Consider the following 26,661-nt stretch of genomic DNA (forward strand, 5'->3'; position numbering starts at 1 on the left):
GCCGGGGAAGGTGCCCCTTGGCCTCACCCTAACCATCAAATTGGACTAGGTTCTTGTTGCTCTGGGGAAGGGGAGCTTGGCTTGGGTTCTGTGGGATTGGCACCCCCTTTGGGGCTCCCTTTGGGCTTCCTCTGGGCTTCCGGCTTCTCAAAAAAAAATCATTTTCCCACCTATCACCCCCTTATGACACCAAAGCAAGATATTTAATTCTGTGTAGACTGTGCAGCACTTCATAACATGATCTTCCCCTTCCTTTCTTTCTTATTTTGATAAGCAGTAGAGGAGTTAACAATACTGACCTATTATCATCCCCGGGCACTTAAGCTGATGCCCCATTAAGAAGAATCAGATAGCTCAGACCTGCGAGTGATTTTCAGGCTTTGTGCAGACTCAGGCTGTTGCAGCTGTTAATCATTTCACATTTTAAATGCTTTCTCCACAATCAGGAGACCACAAGACTTCAAGTGAAAATTGAGATTTTGGAGAACAAGATGGCAGATGGGGGGGGGGGGCGAAATCTGGGTCTCTGACCTGGTGTGATCTGGCCTAACTTGAACCTTGCTGACAGCATTCTGGATGGCTGATTTCTTATGTTTATTTAGATATACTCTCTGCAATGGCCATCAAAATCACAGTATCTTTAGGAATATTGTTTTGGGGGCTTTTCTTCTGCAGATAATTTTCCTGCGTCCATTATAACACTCACGAGGAGTCAGGTCTGATAGCCAGTGGTAGAGCTGAGCTGTAGACAGCTGGAGCAAAAATAGAAGTGAGCTGTAGCTCACGAAAGCTTGTGCTCAAATAAATTTGTTAGTCTCTAAGCTGCCACAAGTACTCCTTTTTCTTTTTGCGAATACAGACTAACACGGCTGCTACTCTGAAACCTTTCCGGAGAGAGGCTTTAGTAGACCGCCATAGCACCTGTAGCAGGAATGTCATGCATTTGCAATGTTTTAGGGGATTTGCTCAGTAGTAAAACATCTAAGCAGTTCCTATTTGGTGACAAGAGTAAATAAAAGTGGAATTGCTAAGCAGCATAAGTAGTTAATTAGATTCTTTAAGTTCAATTCTCAGTTGCCTGTGTTACCTATTTGGTAACTTTAAATCATCCCTTATCTACAGGGGGGGAAAAAAAATCTTCTTGGGAGATGTCATTCCTAGTGTCAATCCCAGTCCTGTTGCGGGCAAGGGAGAGAGTGAAGGGGCGTAAGTGTTTTCCTGCAAACGTATAGAGCCCTGCAAATTCCCAGATATCCACTTTATATTCACGGCTATTTGTGGACCATTTTTGAAGATCAGATGTGGATACAAATTTTGTATCCACCCAGGGCTCTACAAATGTAAAAAGCTAGGATTTCCTGTTACCCCAAAGCTCTGAAAAGTCCAAACCTGAACGAGCTACCAGTAAATGATCTGTATTGCAAGTCCTAATCTAATTGGTCTAACATCCCTAAAATGCCCAATCCCTGTATATGAGGATTTGAGAGCCCTATTTAAACTCTTGTCTTTCTCCCTTGCCTCAAACTTACCCTCTTCTCCATTAGTCATCTGTTTGATTCAGCAATTGCTGGTGAAGACTGACCTCTGTTCCCCTCCAGCACTTATGTCATTCCATTTTATAGGATCTGCTGGAGTTCTGCACCTCTGTGCCTCAGTGTAATGAGTGATTCCCTTCACTCATTACAGGCTTATTATGAGTCAGCTGTATAAGGGAGCTGTGTTCTAATGTGTGAGTACCTCTCCTTGATGCAGCTTTATATTAGTTTTGGTAATGAAATATAAGGCTGTGATTAAAGCAAAAAAACAAGACTCTAGTGGTTATGGGTTCTATTTTATATTGAAATATTATATATTTTATACTGGTGTGGGGCTGGTCTACACACCGTTTATGCAACGATTTAACTAAATCAGTTTAGAAACATATGTAGTTAAATCAGTGAAAAGCCCTTTTGTAGATGCACATATTTTGGATTAAGAGTGGCACTGTGATTTAGTTTAAGTTGGTTAAAAAAAGATGTAAAATAACTAAGTTTAAGGTACTCCATAATCTGAAATAAGAGCCTTTACAAGAGGGGGTTTCACAGATTTAATTAAATCTGTTTCTAAACTGATTTAGTTAAATCTGTGCACAGAGTAAGCATCGATAAGGCCTTAGTCTGAGCCTGGGTGAGTCACTTATACATCAGTTATACTAGCTGCAGTATTGGGTAAAATACGGGACTGCAACAAAACAGATTCTGAATCTGATTTAAGCTTCTCTGGGTGGGAATTAGGGTTTGGAGTTTTCTACGTTCACTTTTTTGTTGACTTGAATAGAATCCTTTTATATCTCTCCCTTCTGCAGAGAAATGGTAAAGATATCAGCAGAACTTACATTGAGTTATATGATTTTATTCGCTCTTTTGAGTGGAGGAAGCTGTGGTTGAATCATACAATTTCTTCATTTAATAAGGCCGCTTAGAAATGCTTTGAAAAACCCACTTGTTTGTGGCCCCCCACAATTGACTCACTTAGGTGAACAGATGGAAAACTTGTCCCCAGAGCAAATATGGCTTTGTAATAGTACAGGTCTCTTAAAATTCCACTATTGCTAAAATTTCATATCCACACCCACTGGGTACTTTAAGAAGAGCTAATTGTTTTAACTGCTCCTGTAAACTGTAAAATGTGTGTGAGTATTAACAAAAGCTAAGCGACTGTCATCCTCTTTAAAAAGCTGTTAAAATCCTCTTGTTCTGTTTTGGGAAAGGACAGCCATAAAACTAATGTTGCCTGTCTGAGAACTGGTGTACTTCATAAAACATAGCTGTTCAAACCAGCAAACATATGTATTTATGGTAAATAAATGCAGGGTTTTTTTGTAGTGGGAATGGGGACAGGGACGTAGGGTAGAGAGGTAGGAAGCTGACTTAATGTTGAAGTTCTTTAGCTCGTTTTTCCAGTAGAAGAAAATTGGCTCTAATCCATATTTAATAAACCATATGTCCATGTTTGATGTTTATTTCACTTAAAACTCTTAAACATCCCTAAATTTCTGAATAGAATCTCTGGCTTTTTGACTGTCATTAGTGGGCAAGGGGGATTCAAGTAACATCTGACCAATGTTCCGTTTGTCACAAACTATAGGCTAATGCAAGTAGCATCAGACTCATTCTTTTATGGAGCTATGACACTTTTAGAAAATGTTTGCAAAATTCACTGACATTACTGTAAATAATTTCTAATTAACTTGTATTGCTTCTTTTTGTATAAAGATGGCCCAAAAAGATGTGTGGGAAAGGGGTGGCTGGATGGGGGGAAGGTAAGGGAGAGAAGGGTGCAGAGAGTTCTGCTTCTTACCTTTGAAGTAATAGTAATGTTAATTGTGGTCTTCCCAAGTTTTGCTGGAGGACCTCCTGGAAGTCCCAGAAGTTGTATAATGTTAGCTTTTGCCTCTTAAACTTCCTTTAAAAAAAGTTTTAAGTTGTGTGATTAAAAATGTATTCCCTTCTTTGCTGATCAACTTTCATTGGTGTGATGTAATTTCACTGGTTTTCCAGTCATCAGAGTCTTAAGGCTAAACAGGACCTGAATTTCTAATGTGAAAAAGCAAATAGGAGAAACATACCTTTCAAACCATCCTTATACATCACAATGAAAAAGAGGGTGAGGGAAAGGCACAACCGAATTTAAAAAACAAACTTTGCAAGTTACTTTTGCTACCTTATAATGGATGTTCTTTTAGCTAAATAAAATCTTTTGGCTAACCACTGCAGTTCTCTCTTACTCTTTCAGTGTCTAGTTATGCTGAGGTTTTGGGAGATGGCACTTAAGGGTATCTCTCATACTTCAGTATCTAAAGAATCTGCCTTTGTGGTTGCTAGTATAATGGAAGTGTTGAGCCATTTGTTTTCAGGTTTAATGCAGATACTATGTTTATGGAAAAAGCTACATAACCTACCTGTAAACCATGTTTTTATGCCCTATCATCTTTTTTATTTTTTTGGAGGTCATGAAACGCGTACGCACAGAACAGATTCAGATGGCAGTGTCCTGCTACCTCAAGCGCCGTCAGTATGTGGACTCGGAAGGTCCCCTAAAACAAGGGCTGAGGCTGTGTCAGACTGCTGAAGAGATGGCAGCTAATCTCACAGGTAAATTTTCCATGGATACTTATGGGAGGAGGAGTAGAAAATACCAAGTTTCTATATAGTAATTTTTATTTTCAGAGGGAAATTTTCAAATACTAAATTGGGAGGAGTTACAAACAGTGGTGGGGAAAATAAAATGTAAATGTAATAAAATGGCCTAGACCAGAAACATGGTCAGAAGAAGAATAAGATTAATGATAGAGAAGAAGTAAGCTAATTATTCTGGGCAAATATTCTGAAACACTCATTTATGCTCTGTGGGAAGGAGAAACCTGGTGAGTACTGATGGCGAAAAAAACCTAAAGGTAAAATTGGGTATGAATAGGAAAAGCCTGTGCAACTTTGTGTTGCAGAAGCACAGAATCATATGAAATAAAAATAACAGGAACTGTTTCTTTCTCTGGCTAGTAGTTATCATGTAGTTTTGAAGACCCTTCCACATCCCTCAAAAAGAACCCTGTAATGGCTGGAATGGAAAGTGTGTACATGCACTCTCTCTCCCTTTACCTTCTAAGAGCTCCTGGATTTCTGCTACACTGTCTGCTCCACCCGCAACATATCCCCCTCTGCCCCAAGAACATGTATGTTTGTTTTTCAAACCATGTCTATGGCACTCTTCACTATAGAACCTGAAGAGGAGGGACACAACTGTCCATAAATATTGCAAGAATGTAAACACCAAAGGGTGGGGTGGAGGTTATAATGAGGGATGAAACTTGTTCAAAGGTAAAAGAAAATATAGGCTGAATGTTTGGTGGGAGGAGGAAGAGCTTTCTGTCAGTGAGATCTCAGCCTGTGGCAGCCTCCCGAGGGGAGTGGTACACACTCTGTTTCTTGTGACACATACATCTTGCCTGGACAAAATACTAGTTATTGTACAATTCTGCATTGGTAGGGCGATGGACTAGAAGATGATAAAATAGATCTTTTCCATTTCTAGAACAGACCCACTGCAATACCGAAGCAGAGTGTAGCATGCTATGGGTAAATGGCAGATTCAACTCTTTATAGATCTAAGATAAATGATAATTGGTGCTTGTTTATGGCTTTTCATCTTCAAACCATTTTCAGTCAATAGCTATAGCAGGGTTATAGTGGATCACAAATTGAATATGAGTCAGCAATGTGATGCAGTTGCAAAAATGGCTAATATGATTCTGGTTATATTAACAGGAGTGTTATATGTAAGATACAGGGGGTAATTGTCCCACTCTGCTCAGCACTAGTAAGGCCTCCGCTGGTATACTTTGTCCAGTTCTGGGTGCCACGTTTTAGGAAAGATGTGGAGAAACTAGAGAAAGTCCAGAAGAGACAAACAAAATGATAAAAGATTTTGAAAGCCTGACCTATGAGGAAAGGTTAAAAAACGTGGTCATATTTAGTCTTGAGAAAAGAAGATGGAGGGTTGATAAGTCTTCAGTTATGTTAAGGGCTGTTAAAAGAGGTTGGTGATTGATTGTTCTCCATGGCTGCTGCAGATAGGACAAGAAGTAATGTGCTTAATCTGTAGCAAGGGAGATTTAGGTTAGATGTTAGGAAAAACTTTAACTATAAGGATAGTTAAATTCTGGAATAGGTTTCTAAGGGAGGTTGTGGAATCCTCATCACTGGAGTTTTTTTAAGAACAGATTGGACAAACACCTGTCAGGGATGGTCTAGGTTTACTTGATGCTGCCTCAGTACAGGAGGCTGGATTTGATGACATCTCAAGGTCTCTTTCAGTCCTCCATTTCCATGATTCTATTTAATCTTCACAACAAACCTGTGAAGTATTATTCTCATTTTAAACAGGATGCAACTCAAGTAAAAAGATGAAGTGATTTTGCTGAAGGCTGCAGTGAGGAAGAGGGAGGCAGTGTAATAATGAGATGAGGACTCGGGAGTTATAATCTCAGTGGCATAAAGTATGACAGTAGATGCTGGTGGGATTATGTTGATGCATGCAAATCTTACTATTTTGCATAAAAAACCCCTAATTTAGATAAGAGAGTATGAATACCTGTATGTTTTTAACTGACCACCAAACACGGTAAATAAATTTGTATTCATTAGTGTGTATCCTCTTGCCAGTTCAAGGATTTTGTTGCTGGTGATCCAGAATGCAGTCATCAGTTTTCATTAGATCCCAAACTCTGGGCTGTCAGCGGTTATCTGTTGAGGTGGTCACTATTAGTTCATTTCAGACATGTTCAATGGGAGCACAATGTGCATAAGTTACAATTCTCCAGGTGAGAGTGAACCTCTGAAAAGTTCTTTCTTCGTGACTTCAAACAAATATAAAAATGGAAACTGGGCTGATCCAGACTATGGAGGTTGGATGGTCTTCCTGCAACATATCCTGACAATGGCGGTTGCCTTGATCTTGAAGACTGATAACTAGACTAACACCTGACTACAATAAAAAAGCCTCTGTTGAAATACTCTTGGAATGACTATTTTCATCACTTTTCCTAAAAATCTCCTGCTGACTCCCTAACAAAACCCACCCTTGCTTTTCCTCTTCAGCTGTTTCCCTGATTGTTTTCGCCATATTGTTTTTTAAACAACAATCTTTCCATTTAATTCTCTGGGTCATTTACATACTATTCTTGACGGTTTCCTGTACTGTGGTTTCTTTTCTTTTAGATATATTTCATACCCTTTATTTGATTTATATACTTTTCCTTTTCTTTCTTATACTGGCACTTACTTTTTCCTTCTTCCTTCAGAATTGCTTTACTTCAGCCCATCCCAAATGTTTGATATTGTCACTATATCTCTCTAGCTATTTGTCTGTTTTAGGGCCTTCACTACAGCATACAAACTGGGGAGCAGAACTTCTTCCTAGCTCATCTTCTGCCCTTTATGGGACTAGAAGCATATTGCACCAGTAGCGCAAGTGAACCTGCAGCAGGGTTTTCTAATACAGGTATATACACATATACCTGTGGGTGAGGTAAATTGATAACTTTCTAACAGACAAAAAGAAGTGTGAGAGTAGCCATACTGTGTGTATCAGCTGAAGAGAACACTTTTGTTAGCCAAAACATTACAAGGGAGATCATAATTGCAGATAGGATAGTTCCTTTCAACCTATTAGCAGGTCATGTAACTGGCTCCATTTACTGGAACTGAAATCAGGAAACAGATGTTATCAATCAATGCTCTCATGGCCAATGGAGAGCGGGGGGGGAAACTGTCCATGGTAGAACTGAAAGAAATGTGTATATGTAGGCCCAAAATCTTTCTATTTCTTTTAGAAGAAAATACACCTGAAAACAGCTCTCCCTGCTCCAGAGGAATTTTTAGGGAGTGATTGAGTTCTTGATTCCTGTGTAAAATGTCAGGAAGGGGAAGAACTAGAATTCTAACTGCTTATAATTGGCTCATATGTAGTATCTGTTTACTGTTTGCATGATGGCAATGAGCATCAGAGGCATTGTTGAGAGAGAAAATCACAACAACATAACTGCCTGATTAGCTGAGTTAACTACTCAGAGGTAACACCCTTCTGTCTTACATCTAAGGTTATTTTCTTGGTTTGAAAAGTAAGTCAGTTACACAGGGCTAAGGGGAGATTTAGTGATACTCAGTAGAGTGCACCTGTGTGGTATGGGCAGAGTGGCAGATCACTCCCATTGCCTATGGGAATGTCAAAATCAGGACCTATTGCCAAGGGTAGTGCTGGGGAAACTGGAACATTCTAAAGAGCTGACACTAACTCTTTTCTTTAACCCTGTAAAGAGATTTTATTACAGAATGGCCATATCTGTGTACATGGGTGAGTTGCATAAAAGGCAAGCTCTTGAAATTGGGTCTGCTACTGTTTGGGCTGTTCAGATGAGTGATGCAGCTGACTTTGTAAACTGTTGTGCAATGCTTTTTTAGGTTAACGTGAGCAAAGTTTGTATATTATAGTTCTAATAGAGAATGTTGACTTTTTTGAGCCATAAGTCCAAGCACTAACAGAGAATCTGAACTGTAGGCATTAAGTGATCCTAATAACTTTGTCTTTTAGAAGTAGAAAAACATATTTGAAGTCATTCAGTAAATATATAGGGTTTTTTTTTTCATTTTTACATCACCTAAGATTTTATGCAACACAGCATGCCTTCAGACCCTTACTGTTTGCTTCTGCATGGAATTCCTACCAATTCTGAATTTTCAAAGTAGCTGGGTTATGGGAAAACAAGCTTCCAACAGGGTTTAGACTTGCATATTTAGGAAATAGGGGATTTAGGGGGGGGTATTGTTATTCATGTAACTTCACTAGTACTGGGTTTGTTCACAGTGGGGGCTGCAGTTTTGCAGCTACCTTTATGCTCCTGTGACTGAATTGAGCTCAGCCCTGGGAACCTGTAAAGATGACCACTGCATTTCCCTAACCCGATGGAAGATATGCCTACTCGTTATAAAGGAGGGGTGATGGTAATGCTAGGGTACATGTGAATCTTGGCTCAACACTATCTCCATTTCTTTCCAGTGCAACACAACAGGGATAAGCTGGAGACTGGCCTTTCTCTCTTCAGCATATGGAAACTGGCAACTTTGTTTATAGGCTTCCAGGCCTGTAATAGTTGAGTCTTATGAACGCGACAGAGCAAGAGGGGGACCAAGATGAGGATTAGGAATAAAGAGACCGAGGAAGAAATTGTGGGGGTTGGATTGAAAACAGATGGGAAGAAGGAGAGGATGTAGGAGAGTATAAACATGGATAAAAGAAGGGGAATAAAGGAAAGAGGGAATGATAACATTAAAAAGAACAGAGAAAAAGTATAGTAAAAAGAAAAAAACAGATGAGAAGGAAGAGCAAAAGAATCAAGACATTATTAAAAAATTTTAAATTTATATTTTGACATTCAAAATGTAATAGTGTACACATGTAGTCTGCTTAGAGCAGGGGTGGGCAAACTTTTTGGGCAGAGGGCCACATCTGGGTGGGGAAAGTGTATGCAGGCAGGGCGTTGGGGTGTGGGAGGGAGTGCGGTGTGCAGGAATGGGCTCAGGGCAAGGGATTGAGGTAGAGGAGGGGTGTGGGGTGTATGAGGGGGCTCAGGGAAGGGGGTTGGAGTGCAGGAGGGGTGCAAAGTGCTGGAGGTGGCTCAGGGCAGGGGTACAGGACGGGTGCGGACTGCGGGAGGGAGCTCAGTGCAGGGGGTTGGGGTGCAGGAGGGGTGTGGGGTGCGGCAGGGGGCTCAGAGCAGGAGGTTGGGGTGCAGGGGGGCTCAGGGCAGGCGGTTGGGATGCAGGAAGGGTGTGAGGTGCAGGCAGGGAGTTGGGGAGTAGGGTGCAGGAGGGGTACGGGGTGTGGCAGGGGGCTCAGAGCAGGAGTCTGGGGTGCAGGAGAGGTGCGAGGTGCAACGAGGCTCAAGGCAGGGAATTGGGGTGCAGGGGGCTCAGGGCAGGGAGTTGGGGTGCAGGAGGGGTGCAAAGTGCAGGCAAGGGTTTTAGCGCAGGGAGTTGGGGGACAGGGTGCAGGAAGGCTTCGGGCAGGCGTCGCTTACCTAAAGCGGCTCAGGGGTGGCAGCGCCTCGCACCGGGGCAAGGGCAGGCTCCCTCCCTGCCTGCCCTTGCCCCATGCTGCACTGCTCCGGAAAGCGGCCAGAACCATGTCCCTGCGCTGCCTCTGGGGGGACATAGGCTCTGTGCATTGCCCTTGCCACACCTCCAGGTACCTCCCCTGAAACTCCCATTGGCCGCGGTTCCCCGTTCCTGGCCAATAGGATCTGCGGGGGGCGATGCCTGGAGGCCTCCAGGGACGTGGTGCCGGCCACTTCTGAGAGCAGTGCGGGGCCTACGGCACCACAGAGGGCAATCCCGTGGGCCGGATCCAAAGCCCTGAGGGGCCGGATCTGTCCTGCGGGCCGTAGTTTGCCCACGCCTGGCTTAGAGTCTCAAAGAGACCTGTGTATAGGTGTAGGAAGTGGAAGATTTTGGTTTTCCTTCCTCTGATGGGGATCCCTTCTTTGAATACTTCAAAGCTATCTTTACCAGAGTTAATATTGATCTTTCTGAAAAACAATGTAAAACCTATTTTTTTGGTCATGGCATGTATTTTGTCAAAACAAAACTCCATTGGAAAGGTAGTCACAAACACCACTACATGGTCTTTTTCTTCCCTACTGCAGATTACTCAGTATTTTGTATCATGTAGGCTGGTAAAAAGATACTGCCCAGATCAGTTGGTGGATACAGTCTGCTATAACATGTGTATGCAGGGCCAGGGCAGGGGGTTGGGGTGTGGGAGGGAGTGCGGTGTGCAGGAACGGGCTCAGGGCAAGGGATTGGGACAGAGGAGGGATGCAGGGTATATGAGGGGGCTCAGAGAAGGGGGTTGGAGTGCAGGAGGGGTGCAGAGTGCAGGAGGTGGCTCAGGGCAGGGGTGCAGGAGAGGTGTGGACTGCAGGAGGGAGCTCAGTGCAGGGGGTTGGGGTGCAGGAGGGGTGTGGGGTGCAGCAGGGGGCTCAGGGCAGGAGGTTCGGGTGCAGGGGGCTCCGGGCAGGGAGGGAGTCGGGGCAACATGAGAGCATAAGGATACGTTTTGATTAAAAACTAGGTGTTTGACGAAGTAAAGGTATGAGTTTGTGAACATTGATTCTTTAGTGGGATTTCTAGACGCTGCTGTAATACAGATAAATTGTAATTGGTGAGCAGTCCCTATGCTCAAGAAATTTGATAATCTGATTTAATATCCCCAATTGTAGAATTCAGATTCTCTGGGAATTCCTCACTTCGTGTGATAGATTCATTTGAGAAAGAAACACAAGTTTGCTTCAATAAGAATGATTTATTTTAGCACACACAGAGTTGTAGGACTGTGCTGAATTATCTAGTGGCAATCTAAAGGGATCTGTAACAATGTTTTGAGACAGAGAACTTTGTGCTTTATTTGAAAATTAAACGGTGGGTAAGTAGCTATTGTTTCTTGTCAAGCTTTCAGTACACTACTTAATGTGTGCAACCTTTGTCCTTTTCCATTTTCCCTAGTTTATGTAACTTTGGATTAATAGTTTGTCAAGTGCCCCATGAGACCATATCTAATGCTTTGGAGTACATGGCCCACATTCAACCTGAAATGTTGTCTCTTTGGTTGCATTTTGTTCAATTTTGTGTTATGAATTTTGACACTTTCAGATACAAACACCCTTGGATTCTAATTTTTTTTTTTTTTTTTAATTCTCCCAGTCCAATCTGAATCTGGTTGTGCCAACGTAGTGTCTGCAGCTCCCTGCATGGCAGAGCCACAGCAATATGAAGTACAGTTTGGACGATTGCGCAGTTTTCTCACAGGTAAGCAGCTGCGAGAGGAGGATAGCAGATTCTGGACAGGCAGTATACATTTTTAATTTTGTATAGTGTACAGTGTTCGCTCAAAGTCTTTAAAATTCTTTTTTGAATGGATGACTTTGTGTCAAAAGACCTAAATCTGAAGTCCTATAGCTTCAGTGAATAAAGGAACTCGACCACTTACCTTTAAAAACAAGTAAAACAAATTAACATTTAAGATTACTGCAACTGAAAGATTAGAGAGAGAAATATTTATCTTTTTCAGTATGTTTACTCTGTGCATTCGACAGCACTTTGAGCATAGACAGTTTTGCTGTTTCCCTTCTCAGTCGGTCAGTTTACCCTCATGTTTGCATGGATCTTCCATGCAGCAACAGGAGAGCGGGAAAGATGTATTTTTTTTTTAAGAAATGAAAAAAGGAAAGTGTGATTGTAAAAGCACTAAAATTGACAGATCATTTTAAAGGGAGATGTAGTACTATTCTATTTCTGTTCTCTTTAGGTTTTCAGACATTGTGGTATCTGACTTCCTGAAGCTATTTTTAACTCATTTTTTGATTGCCTAGATCTTCAGGAGAACTGTGTTCCTTTAAATTTACCTGAGCATTGCTCCAAAGTTTTTGGGACGAGAGGATGTGGGGAAGAAACCAACAATGTTATCACTGTGCCCCCAAAAAGAATGAAAAATTGATCTTTCTAGAAACGAAAAGACACTTGGGGGGTAGGTGGCAGTAAAAAGTGGGAGGGGCTTCCAGGGAAAGGAGTACAGAAGTGGCCAATCAAAGTGTTGTGTGTGACTGCCACTCTTCATGGCTGTAGGGAGAGCTCTATTGATTCCAATTATATTTAAGTTAGGATTAATATTCCTGTTGGAGTTGAGGAGAGTTAGTTAGGAAGATTTCCCATCACGGTATATAATATAGCTGATCTGTAAACTTATCGTGACCATCAATAATGCAATGGTACCAAACTACTGTATGCTTTTATGATTTGGCGGGTGGAGATACTATTAAAAAGTGTGGACATTCTTTTCAAGACTGCAGGTAAACCTCATGTATTAGACGTGGGGAGCAGTTTTCTTAGCATCTTCTCCTTGAGGCTCGCAGTTGCCCTTTAAGATAGCCTTCAAGGCTCCAACTGTCAGCTGCTTTCCCCTTTTCTATCCCCTTCTGTTTTGGTTTTGATCTTTCCTGCTTGATCCCCTTCTGACTTGAACTTCCACCTACTTTCGTATCTGCATCTGTGATGTGTAACCTGCAGCCAGACAGCCAAATGGATCCCACCAAGGGCTCGCTGCCTGCTGTCTTTGTCTCCACTGGCACTGAAAACTGCTGTTGCACATTTCTCAGCAGTGCATTCCTGTAGGGCTCCTGCAGTTCAGATTCTCTCCCACCCCCATTCCTGCCAAATGGTAGCCCCTTCTTCAGTGAGGTCCTGCTCCTCTCAGCACTTCTGAGGCATGGGAACGGAACAGAGCACCATCTCGTAGCTTGGGAGTTCAGCGTGTGCAAAGCACTAATTGGTTGTCCATGACCTGGGAGAGAAGGGAGAAAGAATGCATAGGGGAGAGAGGCTTACAAAAGGAGACAGAGAGAGAGGTAAAATGGCAGGATGGAAAGGAAAATGTGTTGGAAGAATACTTAGGTTCTTTTCCATTGTCTTTTCTCATTGATTGGAAAGGAAAAAGAGAAAATGATGTATGGGAAGGTAAGAGGCAGAGAGAAATGGGAATAAAGAAATAAAAAGGGATGAAAAAGACCTGCCTTTAAGGCTTTTAAAATATATTTTGTTCCATTCATCTGAATGCATCATACACAAACGTTGAGGCTTGAGCTGCTGGTAAATTGCTGTTGTGGCCCTGTATGCTGCCAAGGCTTTTGTGGCACTGCTTGGCATGCTACAGCTCCCTGCAGCCAATTGAACCCGGGAGGAAAACAGCCCCAAGCAGCTGGCTTAAAAGGGGTGGAGTTGTTACACAGGTATAGTCTTGTCAAGGTACAGTGCATCCCCATCAGGTGTATATGACACTGTGTTCTAGAAATTGCTTTTAGGATTTGTTTTGGCTAACGAGAGAGAGAACAGGGGACAGAAATAAAACTATGGAGCACAGCGTGTTGCAGTATGTTTTCAAAATAAACTGTGAGGATGTTCCTCTTCCTTTATTTGCGAATCAATTCCATGCATTTAAAAAACAAACAAACGCAAGTTGTACTGGAGTTGGGAAAACCACTCAGTACAGTCCCCAGTAAAGTAGGTAAATAATTCTGTGTTAAACGTTACAGAGGTCTGGTGTACAAATAATGTTTTTTAGCATATCCTAATTTTAAAGTGCAATTATTTCAGTACATAGAGCATTTAAAATAGGAGAATTTTCTTCTAAATTCATAGAAGAAATTCCAGCTGTCATGTTGCTTATAGTGTGTATTTTAATAAATGGGCCTTAATTGAAAGGCTCTTAGTAACAGAAGTAAGCTATTTCAAAATGAATTTTATGTTGACAGTCTCCCTCTTGCAGAGCTGAAAATGTATTTTAAATCAGAGATGCAATAGATTCCCTATACCCCCTTTAGGGACACCAAGTATTTATTTAGAAACACCAACAGAAGGCTAAACATTTGTCCTCTTATGCCATTGAAGGCGGCTTGAATAAATTGTCTTGATTTATATTCCTAGCAGAAAATAGATTGAGAGAAACCATAATGCTTGTTGTTGTGTTTTGATTTAGATTCAGATTCCCAGCACAGCCATGAAGTGATGCCTCTTCTGTATCCCCTTTTCGTCTACCTCCATCTTAACATGGTCCAAAATGGCCTAAAGAGCACAGTGGACAGTTTCTACAGTCGCTTCCATGGGATGTTCTTGCAGAATGCCAGCCAGAAGGATATCATTGAGCAATTGCAGACTACCCTGACAATTCAAGACATCCTGTCCAACTTCAAGCTCCGGGCATTTCTGGACAACAAGTATGTTATCCGCCTTCAAGAAGACAGCTACAACTACCTTCTCCGCTACCTCCAAAGTGACAACAACAATGTTCTTTGCAAGGTTCTCACCTTGCACATTCACCTGGATGTGCAGCCTGCCAAGAGGACGGACTACCAGCTATATGCCAGTGGCAGCTCCTCACGCAATGAGAGCAATGGCCTGGAAACGACAGACATGCCTGCTTCCATACTGCAGAATGAAGCAGCGCTGGATTTACTGCAGGACAGCATTAAACGAGTCAAGGACGGGCCTCCTTCACTAACCACCATATGTTTCTATGCCTTCTATAACACAGAGCAGTTTCTGAACACAGCAGAGATCTCGCCGGATAGCAAGTTGCTTGCTGCTGGGTTTGATAATTCTTGTGTAAAGCTGTGGAGCTTGCGATCCAGGAAGTTAAAATCTGAGCCCCATCTTGTAGATGTGTCCAGAATCCGCCTGGCTTGTGACATCGTGGATGAGGAGGTCTGAATATCCTTATTTTTCACCCTATACGTTTTGGAATGTGTGAAGACTATTTATATTAGAAAGGCTAAAAGAAATATTTTCTAACTTGAGTGTGGGAATAAGGCTTCATGGAACAGGGGAGAGGAACTGTGAGGGCATTGAAAAGCTGAATGACCTTGAATCTGCTCCACTCCAATATGAAAGTCTTTTATGAGCTACTGCCATCCCTCTCTTCTCCTGCAGCAGCCCTTAATGCAGAGAGCTGTGGGAGGATTTTATGTGGACAAGCTCAGGCAGCAGCCTGCCAGTCCTAACTGCTTTTTTCCTGCTCCCTCTGTACTTGGCTCAGCCACTAGAACACATGCAACCTGGCACCATTGAACCGCTAGTGGAGGCCCAACCCCCAGAAGCATGTAGTCTGAGAGTGAGGCTGGAGGGATACCAGGGGTGAATAACAGTGAATAAGACAATACAAAGCAAAATTAACAGGGGAAACAAGACAAGAAGGGGGAAAAGGAGCAGACAGAAGAGGGTAGGAGATAGAAAATGGACAGAAAAAGAAGAGAGCAGAAGGGGGTTGGGCCCGGTGTGAGGAGTCATGGAAGTGGAAGCCATGCCCGTTTCTCAAACTGTCTCAAGGGAGGCTCCAAAAAGGTTGAGAACCTGTAATTTAACAGATCAGCGGGTAAATGATTAGTCTAGAGAAATTATGCAGAACTGTCTATATTAAGGAAACTGCACTGTAGAAATGTAAGAGACTTGCCAGTCTATCTTCGTAATGTTTGAGAGGAGAATGACGCGTATGCCTTTGCATACTTGGCCTTCACCCCAAGGCGTTGCTAGATGGCATCATCTAGTTTATTCCACATCTCTTTTAGTTAGTTCCAGTTGCCCCGTTTCTGCCCTCCCATTGCAGCCACCCATGTGGCACCTTGCATCTGATTAGGAGATCAGGACTTGTGACTCTGACTTTCTTTAATCATCCTTCAAAGCAAGGCCTCCTTCATTCTTGTGCTCAGCAGCTTCCTGTGAAAACATCCTCTTGCTACTGCTTTGCTATTTTGTGTTGCTCTTTAAAGAAAACCCAGTAGCATGTAGATAGTGAGGGACTGTTTACTTTGACATAGTAAAGAGAACCTAATTATGAAGAGGGATTGTTTTGTTAGTCATCTTGGGGCAGACTTCCAGGCTTAGTAGCAATGTGGCTCAATACTCAGTACGACTTGAGTTAACCCGTTCAGGTGAGTGTACAAATTGGTAGCTTAGGCTATCCCAAGATCAGGCTATGAACTACCTTCATCATAAGGTTCTGGGAGTCCATAGGACTTGTCACTTTGAATCAGTGCTGTGACAAATATGCAGGTCATCTCAGGTTGCCTTTTGGCTTTAGGCTGCCCTATGCTATATAAATTCCCTTGTTTACATATCTAACTTCTGAATAGCAAAACACTGCCAATGTATTTGGAGTGTATATTGCTTCTTGCTCGCAAGTGTTTACATACCATTACATGTATTCTGAAATGGCTTTGGAAGTCTGCGTGCAAATGGCTCTTGCTGATTATTTAACATTTGTGTCTATTGTAATATTTTCATGCAAATTTAAAACAATATCTTGTCAAAAATTAGCACACGTCCAAGCAATTTCTGTCTCACCACCTTCACCCACTGACCAAAAAACCCCCAACCATCCTGACAGCAGGACCAAATTTTGGGAAAAACCTGGACGAACATACTTCTTGCAACATGTCCTAAGATTGCCAAATTCTGGGCTAGAAAGAGAAAATTCCAGAATGGAGAGCCCGCTAATGAGAATATGCTGCCACAGGCCTCCAGAAGTTCAAACTTGAGAACAGGCATTCAGATACAACTGGGATGGAGGCCATAAATACCTATATAGGCAGAGCAAGAGCATTCTGGCTGGTCAGAGCTTCCATGATGTGTGATAGTGAAAGGAAAGACTATCTGGGAGAGCTGTTCATGTATAAATGATAAGTGACTATGGAAAATATACAGTACACAGGATAACTTAGATAAAAGCACCTGGATGCTATAGCAATGAGTGCTGTAGAACAGCCTTTGGTGATGCCTCACTTTGGAGGTACAGGGTTTCTTTATTGTCTTGTTTTTCTTCCCTTCCCCATTCACTCACTCGAGATACTTTGGTTTTGGGGAGATTATTGCATATCCTTAGTGCCTAAAGTAATTTGCCTTCAGCTTTGTTTCTAATTTGCAGTAAACTAAATGGCTAAATTCAGTTTCTCATGATGTAAAATTGTAAGATTGCACCAGTGTTCAATAGATCGTTTGCTATAACTGCACTGGTGGTACACTATCAGGTTTTTTTATACATCTCTATGTATAAACAAAAAGAGACGTTCGGATATTAAAATAATTCCCATAGCATGAGTGTTACAGAAGTGCAGTTGCTCCTAGTTGGCACAATGCCCTAAAATTATTAGGGTCAAGAGGCTTTTAGCAGGTCTAATTTATATGGCTGAAAAGCAAGTTACTTATTCAGTGTAATGCCCCAACATGCTGGTGATGTCTCATCTCTGAAGAGTGCTGGAGGCTTCAGCCTGCCCTTTGGGGTAAGGCAAGTCCATTGTCTTTATAACCACCTGTGTGATAGGCTTTATATTAATATTCTCTCATTTAACTGTATACTCTCAGTCCAGTGTAATATGTGATTTTGCACCTATGCAAATAGCCTCATAATTGCCCTCTTTGCAATGTTGCCATTTAAGTGTCTAGGACTATATAAATGAACAGCAAAAATGCTTCTTTTTGTTCTAAGCTGTAGGAGTGGTTGCTCCTAAACTCTGATGTGAAGTCAGACTCGGCTCTACGTAAATTCTGCTCTGAAGATACTGAGTGGCAGGGGGCCTATGAATGGAGGAGAGGGGTTAACAGCCACTAGGTACCAGGCAGGAGGAATACTGGAGGAAGCAGCCTGAAGACTGTCCTGCAGAGTCTCTTTTCTAGCAGAGGGTAGGGGCTCTTCAAAGCAAGCATGTTCCCCTGCTGTGCAGCTGTATGCAGGAATGCGGCTTCCCTCTTAAACACCTTAGGAGCTCTGCAGGACAAGAGAGATATTGCAGGTATCCGGGATAATCTGCTGGTGGAAGGATGGGGGTGGAAGAGTGAAATACTGCCTGGCCCCAACATTGGTTCCCATTAAAGATCTTGAGGCCTGGCTCATTTTCTGACTGCTGCTGGGCAGAAGGGTATAGGGCTGGGTTTGGCCCTTTTTCCCAACATGTGACTGGGATGGAAGAGTTTGAGGATGAAATGTTTGTCATTTAAAAAAGAATAACTTCAGGGATTTTATATAAATGTTCCCAAAATTAATAAAAACAGACTAGCTCTAGGGACAATACTAAAATAAAAAATTGCCCTGTGGGAGAAAATAGTTCTTTACTATTTGTGTGTGTATGTGCGCACGCGCATATGCATGCTCATATTTACACACACACATAATCACCTCCTGTTAGTTTCAGGCAATATACCACAGCCTTAATTGTTTTCTCCCCAAGTGTTGGTTGCTGTTGCCCTCAGTGTGCATTTATGTCTGCAGGGAAACTGCTATTCTACCTGTCCTCCTGCCTGCTTTTTGGGTCCTTCTCAAGTACCTGCATCTGCTGCTCATAGCTTTTCCAAGTAGTGGCAGAGTAAAATTAAATCACCATGATTCTTGTTAGTTTAACTACTGCCCACAGAGATATAAACAGCAGCAGTGAAACTTACCAGAGTTCCATTAATGTCACACAGCAGCTGTTATAAGAGAAAGATTTGAGCATCAGCAGGGGCACACAGAGCTTGCTGTCTGTAGACTCAGGAAGATGACACTACACTGGTTCACATTTGGAAGATAACCTTTGCAACCAAAAGGGCTTTAAAAATAAAAACACTTCAGTTCTGTAGAAATCAAGTCCTTTACTTCCCTGGGGAAATTTCCTGCTCAACAGTGGGGAGTAGATTTTTAAAAAAAAGAAAGGGAAAAAAAAAATCTCATACCAGAGATTGACATTTGGATAGTTCTTTTAATACTTACTTTAAAAAATTTTTTTTCTTTTTCAGACCATATTGTACAAATAATAAAATACAATTTTTAATGCATGTAGTTGGCTTGGAAAAGGGTAGTGTTTTGCATATTGAAATGTAGAGGAAACAAATTGTTCACACTGCTTTAACCTGCGGTAGTAACTGCTTTGGAAGGGATGATTGATATTCTCAGTAATGCTCAGTGCTATAATACATCAAAGAAAAGTATGTATATCACATTTCATGTCTGGAGCAGTAATTCTGAAAAATTACTAAAGGAGAATGAAAAGGAGGACCTGTGGCACTTTAGAGACTAACAAATTTATTTGAGCATAAGCTTTCGTGAGCTACAGCTCACTTCATCAGATGCATTCAGTGGAAAATACGGTGGGGAGATTTATATACACAGAGAACATGAAACAATGGGTGTTACCATACACACTGTAATGAGAGTGATCAGGTAAGATGAGCTATTACCAGCAGGGAGACGGGGGACGGGACACCTTTTGTAGTGATGATCTACATGGGCCATTTCCAGCAGTTAACAAGAACATCTGAAGAATGGCGTGGGGGGGGATAAACATGGGGAAATAGTTTTACTTTGTGTAATGACCCATCCACTCCCAGTCTTTATTCAAGCCTAAGTTAATTGTATCCAGTTTGCAAATTAATTCCAATTCAGCAGTCTCTCTTTGGAGTCTGTTTTTGAAGATTTTTTGTTGAAGAATTGCGACTTTTAGGTCTGTAATCGAGTGACCAGAGAGATTGAAGTGAGGAGAATGGATTCTCCCACTCCCCCAATTGATGACAGCACAGGCCTAATTCTGTTACTGTTCTTACTGCTCCAAAGAGTCAAGAGAAAAGCAACAAAAATTATAAAGGGTTTAGAAAACAAGGAAAGGTTGAAAAAACGAGGCATGTTTAGTCTTGAGAAAAGAAGACTGAGGGGTGACCCAATAACAGTCTTCCAATATGTTAAGGACTGTTATACAGAGGACAGTGATCAATTGATCTCCGTGTCCGCTGAAGGTAGGACGAGAAGTAATGGGCTTAATCTGCAGCAAGGAGATTTAGATTAGATACTAGGAAAAACTTCCAGCTATAAGGAAAGTTAAGCTCTGGAATAGGCTTCCTGGGAAAAGTTGGAAGCATTTAAAAACAAGTTGGACAAACGCATGTCAGAGATAGTTTAGGTTTACTTGGTCCTGCCACAGTGCAGGGGCCAGGACTTGAGGATTTTTTGAGGTCCCTTCCAGCCATAAATTTCTGATTCTGTGAAATACTCAACTAAAATACAATATGGAGTGTAGAATGTTCTTTGTGGTTAGCATTTCCTGTGTGTCACTGGAAACAAAGGAATGGAACTCAGTCCTCAACTAGTGAAAGATTTGTGGTCTGTGAATAACTGGGTGCATTTTTTGAGTACAGAAGAAGGTGATCTAATGCGAGATTACTTCTGAGCAGAAGATAAGTGACACATGCTTGCTGACAGTCTAGAAATCATAATTGATTGGGAGGGCATATAACTAAAATTCTGGGTTTACACATTTTACTAAAATTGCACTGTAAAATAGGGAACCTCGGTGGGCTCTTATTGGCAACTTTGTCGGGAATCGTAGGTTTGCAACTGATTAACATAATATGCTGCAGATTGCAAGCCCTGACCTTTAATATGGAGATGTGGCTCACTGACAGTGCAGGCTCCAGCAAGCAATGCTCCATCCAGGGCAGAGAAGGCCACTTGGCTAAAAATGGAGCTTTGCATGTAGGAACCAGTAGTCTCTGTGCCACACACCCATAGTAGAGATTCAGTTGGCTCTAAACCATATCATAAAATTCCTGTGGTTGCTGCTTTAATGAAGGAAAGATTTGTGACTTTATTATATTTCTGTTAACATCTTGGGGAGGAGGAAATGCACAGTAGTATTGCTTTCAGTTGCCCTTCATTTCTTTTAGTCTGCTGCATCTTTTTTCTGCTAGGAGTCTGGGTTTCTTTTATCCAGAATGACATACATTTCCAATAATGACTACACCAAAGCATCAGGTGCCAAAATCTGTTTCCACGCTACTGCCAAGAGCTTAGTAGAGAGTGAGTAGGAAGTTACCAAATTAGTTTAGCAAGTATGCCAAAGGAGGAGAAATTTGGAAAAGAATACATCTTAAAATAGCCTGTCTTGTCTACTTTAATATAATCTCAGGTCTTGTCTACACAGGGCACTCCGGAAAATTAAACCAAATTAAATAAAGATGTGACTTTAGAGTGGATTAACTAAACCACATTAAACTCTTGTGTGCAATTCTTATTCAGAATTGAAGTGGCCTTAACTTGGTTTATGCAGTGTTGTTGTAGCCATGTTGGTCCCCAATAAAGACATTACCTCACACACCTTGTCTCTTTAATTCGATTTAGTTTAATTCACTTTGGAAGTGGACTAAGATAAACCAAATTAAGGCCACTTTGATTCTGAATAAGAGCATCCCCACAGGGTTTTTAGTGTAGTTTAATCCACTTTATAAATTAAATTGGATTAACTTTCCTGGGCGCCCCCATGTAGACAAACCCTGAATTTAAGGTTCCTTCAGAGATGGGAATGTGGGTACGGAAAGTGAAGATAAAACCTTGATAAAACCAAAACTCTTTCAGCATGTCCGCAGAAGATCTAGCATGGAGGAAACATGCTCGAGAAGTGGACATTGCTGTGTTACACAGAACGGATATCTGTAACTCTACCACTAGTTCTCCATTTTTTGGTGATGGCAAGGGAGAGGATCCTCTGAGATCACTTCAGACCACTCTTCACTTGTTGCTTCTTGTTCAACAAATAAATATGCTCTCTTGTTTTCTCCACTGTCCAGGAGGAAGATGATGACAATGTAGGCACAGAAATGAAGATACTGAGAGGACATTGTGGACCAGTGTATAGCACGAGGTTCCTATCAGACAGTTCGGGACTCTTATCTTGTTCTGAGGACATGTCCATCAGATATTGGGACCTTGGAAGTTTTACAAACACTGTGTTGTACCAAGGGCATGCCTACCCTGTCTGGGATTTGGACATAAGTCCTTGGAGCCTGTACTTTGCCAGTGGTTCCCACGACCGCACAGCAAGACTCTGGTCATTCGATCGGACATACCCACTGCGAATATATGCGGGCCACTTAGCAGATGTGGACTGTGTCAAGTTTCACCCCAATTCCAACTACTTGGCTACAGGATCCACAGACAAAACTGTGCGCTTATGGAGTACTCAACAGGGGAACTCTGTGCGCCTCTTCACAGGTCACCGTGGCCCTGTGCTAGCACTTGCATTTTCTCCCAATGGTAAGTATCTGGCTTCAGCAGGAGAAGACCAGCGGTTAAAGCTGTGGGACTTGGCATCTGGCACTCTTTACAAAGAACTGAGGGGGCACACGGACAATATAACCAGCCTTACTTTTAGTCCCGACAGTAGTTTGATTGCTTCTGCATCAATGGACAATTCTATTCGGGTTTGGGACATTCGGAACACATACTGCAATGCCCCTGCAGATGGTTCTTCCAGTGAACTGGTTGGTGTATATACTGGACAAATGAATAGTGTACTGAGTGTACAGTTTATGGCCTGTAACCTTCTTATGGTGACTGGAATTGCACAAGAAAATCAGGAACATTAATTTTTTTAGGGAGGTGGATGGGTGGGTGTATTGAATGCCAGAATCCATTACCAGCTAAGATTAAATTACTGACTGTGAAACACTTTCTTTCCTCTCCCATTAGCAGACATGTTCAGAATGATGCAAATATTTTCAAATGGCTTTCCCATAAAATGACCTATACTGTTGAACAGAGAGAGAGGAAGAGGGAATGCAGAAAACTTTAACCTAGTCAGATACTGGTAGGGCAGGGGAGGAGGGGAAGAGAGAGCCTGTTGTCCAGTAACTTGGGACAACCAAAAGCCTAGTCCAGACAAGTGAAATTATCAACTGGACAAGCTGCTGACCTGCACTTAAATATTCTGCATTGACTGAGGGCATATCCTACCTACTATTAGCAGAGGCGTGAGTGTGCTCACATATGTGTAACTACTGGCCCAGTTGGCTTTTATTTTTTTCTAGTATTGCAGAGAACCAGAATGTAAGACCCTTATATTAAAAGAAAATGGCTATTTACAGTAATGGTCCCAATCGCTACAGCTCACAGTAGCACTACTGAAGTGTTTTGGACTAATAATGTAAAAAAATTCACCTTTTTTAGTAAGGGGAGGGAAATCTGACATAACAGCCCATCTCTGCATTATCATTTGGGTTCAATTCCTGGCACTGCCTGTGATACTTTGTAACTATTCCTGGTCCAGGAATTGGGGATTTTCCAAATCTGGTTGCACTGTGTTTTTGAGGTGGAGGGAGTAGGCAAGAGTGGTGATTTGGGGGTGATTAATAACTCACCCTGGCTGGAGAAGAGTATGAGAGCCTGATGGAACTTAACAGCAGAAATTTGAACGCCTCATAGGAAAGGGCCATGTCTGCACCTCACCAAAAATATTTCAGCAAATGGAAGTTGGCAATCTTTGGGGGATGGGAAGGGAACACAACGTGAAATGGAAAATAGTATTACTAAATTATTGTGCATACACAGAGGCAGCTTTGCCAATGTTGGATTTTTCTCAAAATGTTGCAATATCAGTTATATGAACACTTTGTGAAACAAATCGTCAGCATTTAAAATCAGGATCCAAGGAGAAAGCAAGTCCTAATTTGTCATTTGGAGTGAAGATTAAATACTTCTGCTTTCTGGAAAGAATTATTTTGTATTTTGTTTTCTATTAAAAGCATTTAGTTTAAAAAAAAAAAGCATAAGTCTCTTTGTGGGAAATTTAGGGTTGCGCTGATTTGTGTGGAAAGTGAAGGCAGGTTCATTGATTGGGTTAGATCTCAATACACTTTGCAGCAAGGAGTGTTGATGCTTGTTGTTGGTTATGCTATACTAGTGCCCCATAACAGAACTAACCCTGATGGCAAGTAATGGAGTAGAACTGCCGCTAAAGGAATTCAAAAGTGTGGGATACCATAATTTTTGTCCTGAGATGTCCTGTTTTACGCATCCCCCTCAGTTTAAATGACCTGAAACTTAAATGTTCATAATTATTTTACATATTTTTGACCAGCAAAATAAAGGCATGACCAAAATGTCTTTGGAGAAAATATTGTTACTATTAAAATGCTGATTGTCTCTGATATACACCTATATGTTATGGATCTGTATGAGTGGGATTCCCCCTTTCAGACCAAAAACAATCTGAGGATTGAATGAATGGTTCATGGAACAGGTAATGGAACATACAGCCCTTTGCTTTTGACACCATTTCAAATCCAGCTCAGGTTGGTAGTGACCAAAAGTTGTTATAATCTGAAAGTTGTTTGGTGGTGTATGTGAAATTGGTAGGTTGTTTCAGTCCCTGAGTCACAGAAACTATCACTGCACCACAGTTGATTGGAATTGGTAACGTTGTGGCTGAGAGACCAAATACTGAGTTAACATAGAGACTGACTGATCCGTTACCCCAGAGTTGTTGTTTCCAGATCATGGTGGAGGCTCACTACAAGAGCAGTATGCACTGTTACTATCTGTGCTGTACTAGATCTCTGGAGATAGACAGCCCTGGAGGTGAAGTACTATCTGACATTGCCCACCAGCACTCAATGCACTTTTATTCTTGACCTAAGAACAACGTAGTTTCCTGCTAGATGTAGAAAGAACATTTAAAGAAAATAATTAATGGTTCAAAGGTCTTGGCATAACAATTCTTGTTACAGAATAACTCCAGACAAGAGGCACATGAGATGGGTCAGGGACTGTTTACTACCTAGGTAGGATCTGCTTATCTGGCTTTCTGCGGAATCTGGTACTTGCTACTCACAGGAAAACTTACATGTTACTCACCTGTTAAAACAGTCTTTAATAAGGCTAAAGAGGATCTTGGGGATAATGGTAGCATGACAAATGGGAAGGAGGATATAGAGGTAGATATTACCATATCAGAGGTAGAAGCGAAACTGAAACAGCTTAATGGGACTAAATCGGGGGGCCCAGATAATCTTCATCCAAGAATATTAAAGGAATTGGCACCTGAAATTGCAAGCCCATTAGCAAGAATTTTTAATGAATCTGTAAACTCAGGAATAGTACCGAATGATTGGAGAATTGCTAATATAGTTCCTATTTTTAAGAAAGGAAAAAAAAGTGATCCAGGTAACTACAGGCCAGTTAGTTTGACATCTGTAGTATGCAAGGTCCTGGAAAAAATTTTGAAGGAGAAATTAGTTAAGGACATTGAAGTCAATGGTAAATGGGACAAAATACAACATGGTTTTACAAAAGGTAGATCGTGCCAAACCAACCTAATCTCCTTTTTTGAAAAAGTAACAGATTTTTTAGATAAAGGAAATGCAGTGGATCTAATTTACCTAGATTTCAGTAAGGCATTTGATACCGTGCCACATGGGGAATTATTAGTTAAATTGGAGAAGATGGGGATCAATATGAACATCAGAAGGTGGATAAGGAATTGGTTAAAGGGGAGACTGCAACGGGTCCTACTGAAAGGCGAACTGTCAGGTTGGAGGGAGGTTACCAGTGGAGTTCCTCAGGGATCGGTTTTGGGACCAATCTTATTTAATCTTTTTGTTACTGACCTTGGCACAAAAAGTGGGAGTGTGCTAATAAAGTTTGCAGATGATACAAAGCTGGGAGGTATTGCAAATTCGGAGAAGGATCGGGATATTATACAGGAGGATCTGGATGACCTTGTAAACTGGAGTAATAGTAATAGGATGAAATTTAATAGTGAGAAGTGTAAGGTTATGCATTTAGGGATTAATAACAAGAATTTTAGTTATAAGCTGGGGACGCATCAATTAGAAGTAACGGAAGAGGAGAAGGACCTTGGAGTATTGGTTGATCATAGGATGACTATGAGCTGCCAATGTGATATGGCTGTGAAAAAAGCTAATGCGGTTTTGGGATGCATCAGGAGAGGCATTTCCAGTAGGGATAAGGAGGTTTTAGTACCGTTATACAAGGCACTGGTGAGACCTCACCTAGAATACTGTGTGCAGTTCTGGTCTCCCATGTTTAAAAAGGATGAATTCAAACTGGAGCAGGTACAGAGAAGGGCTACTAGGATGATCCGAGGAATGGAAAACTTGTCTTATGAAAGGAGACTTAAGGAGCTTGGCTTGTTTAGCCTAACTAAAAGAAGGTTGAGGGGAGATATGATTGCTCTCTATAAATATATCAGAGGGATAAATATAGGAGAGGGAGAGGAATTATTTAAGCTCAGCACCAATGTGGACACAAGAACAAATGGGTATAAACTGGCCACCAGGAAGTTTAGACTTGAAATCAGACGAAGGTTTTTAACCATCAGAGGAGTGAAGTTTTGGAATAACCTTCCAAGGGAAGCAGTGGGGGCAAAAGATCTATCTGGTTTTAAGATTCTACTCGATAAGTTTATGGAGGAGATGGTATGATGGGATAATGGGATTTTGGTAAGTAACTGATCTTTAAATATTCAGGGTAAATAGGCCAAATCCCCTGAGATGGGATATTAGATGGATGGGATCTGAGTTACTATAGAAAATTCTTTCCTGGGTATCTGGCTGGTGAATCTTGCCCATATGCTCAGGGTTTAGCTGATTGCCATATTTGGGGTCGGGAAGGAATTTTCCTCCAGGGCAGATTGGAGAGGCCCTGGAGGTTTTTCGCCTTCCTCTGTAGCATGGGGCATGGTTGACTGGAGGGAGGCTTCTCTGC

At 41.7% G+C, this 26,661-nt stretch overlaps 2 protein-coding genes across 2 annotated transcripts in view; one reads left to right on the forward strand and one right to left on the reverse strand.

Moving 5' to 3' along the window:
* The window catches only part of URB2 (URB2 ribosome biogenesis homolog), a 25,285-nt gene extending 23,697 nt beyond the window's left edge, over positions 1–1,588 (reverse strand). The window contains exon 1 of the mRNA XM_043511350.1: positions 1,530–1,588. Coding sequence (XP_043367285.1) covers positions 1,530–1,541 — 12 coding nt within the window. The 5' untranslated portion in view covers positions 1,542–1,588. The remainder of the gene's footprint in view (positions 1–1,529) is intronic.
* Positions 1–23,699, forward strand: part of TAF5L (TATA-box binding protein associated factor 5 like) — a 25,802-nt gene extending 2,103 nt beyond the window's left edge. Inside the window, exons 2-5 of the mRNA XM_038394455.2 lie at positions 3,989–4,133; positions 11,295–11,399; positions 14,122–14,846; positions 21,726–23,699. Of these exons, the coding sequence (XP_038250383.1) occupies positions 3,992–4,133; positions 11,295–11,399; positions 14,122–14,846; positions 21,726–22,523 (1,770 nt within the window). The 5' untranslated portion in view covers positions 3,989–3,991 and the 3' untranslated portion in view covers positions 22,524–23,699. The remainder of the gene's footprint in view (positions 1–3,988; positions 4,134–11,294; positions 11,400–14,121; positions 14,847–21,725) is intronic.
* The last annotated feature ends 2,962 nt before the right edge of the window (positions 23,700–26,661 follow it).

Source organism: Dermochelys coriacea, chromosome 3 (genome assembly GCF_009764565.3).
Source record: "Dermochelys coriacea isolate rDerCor1 chromosome 3, rDerCor1.pri.v4, whole genome shotgun sequence".
Lineage (NCBI taxonomy): Eukaryota > Metazoa > Chordata > Testudines > Dermochelyidae > Dermochelys > Dermochelys coriacea.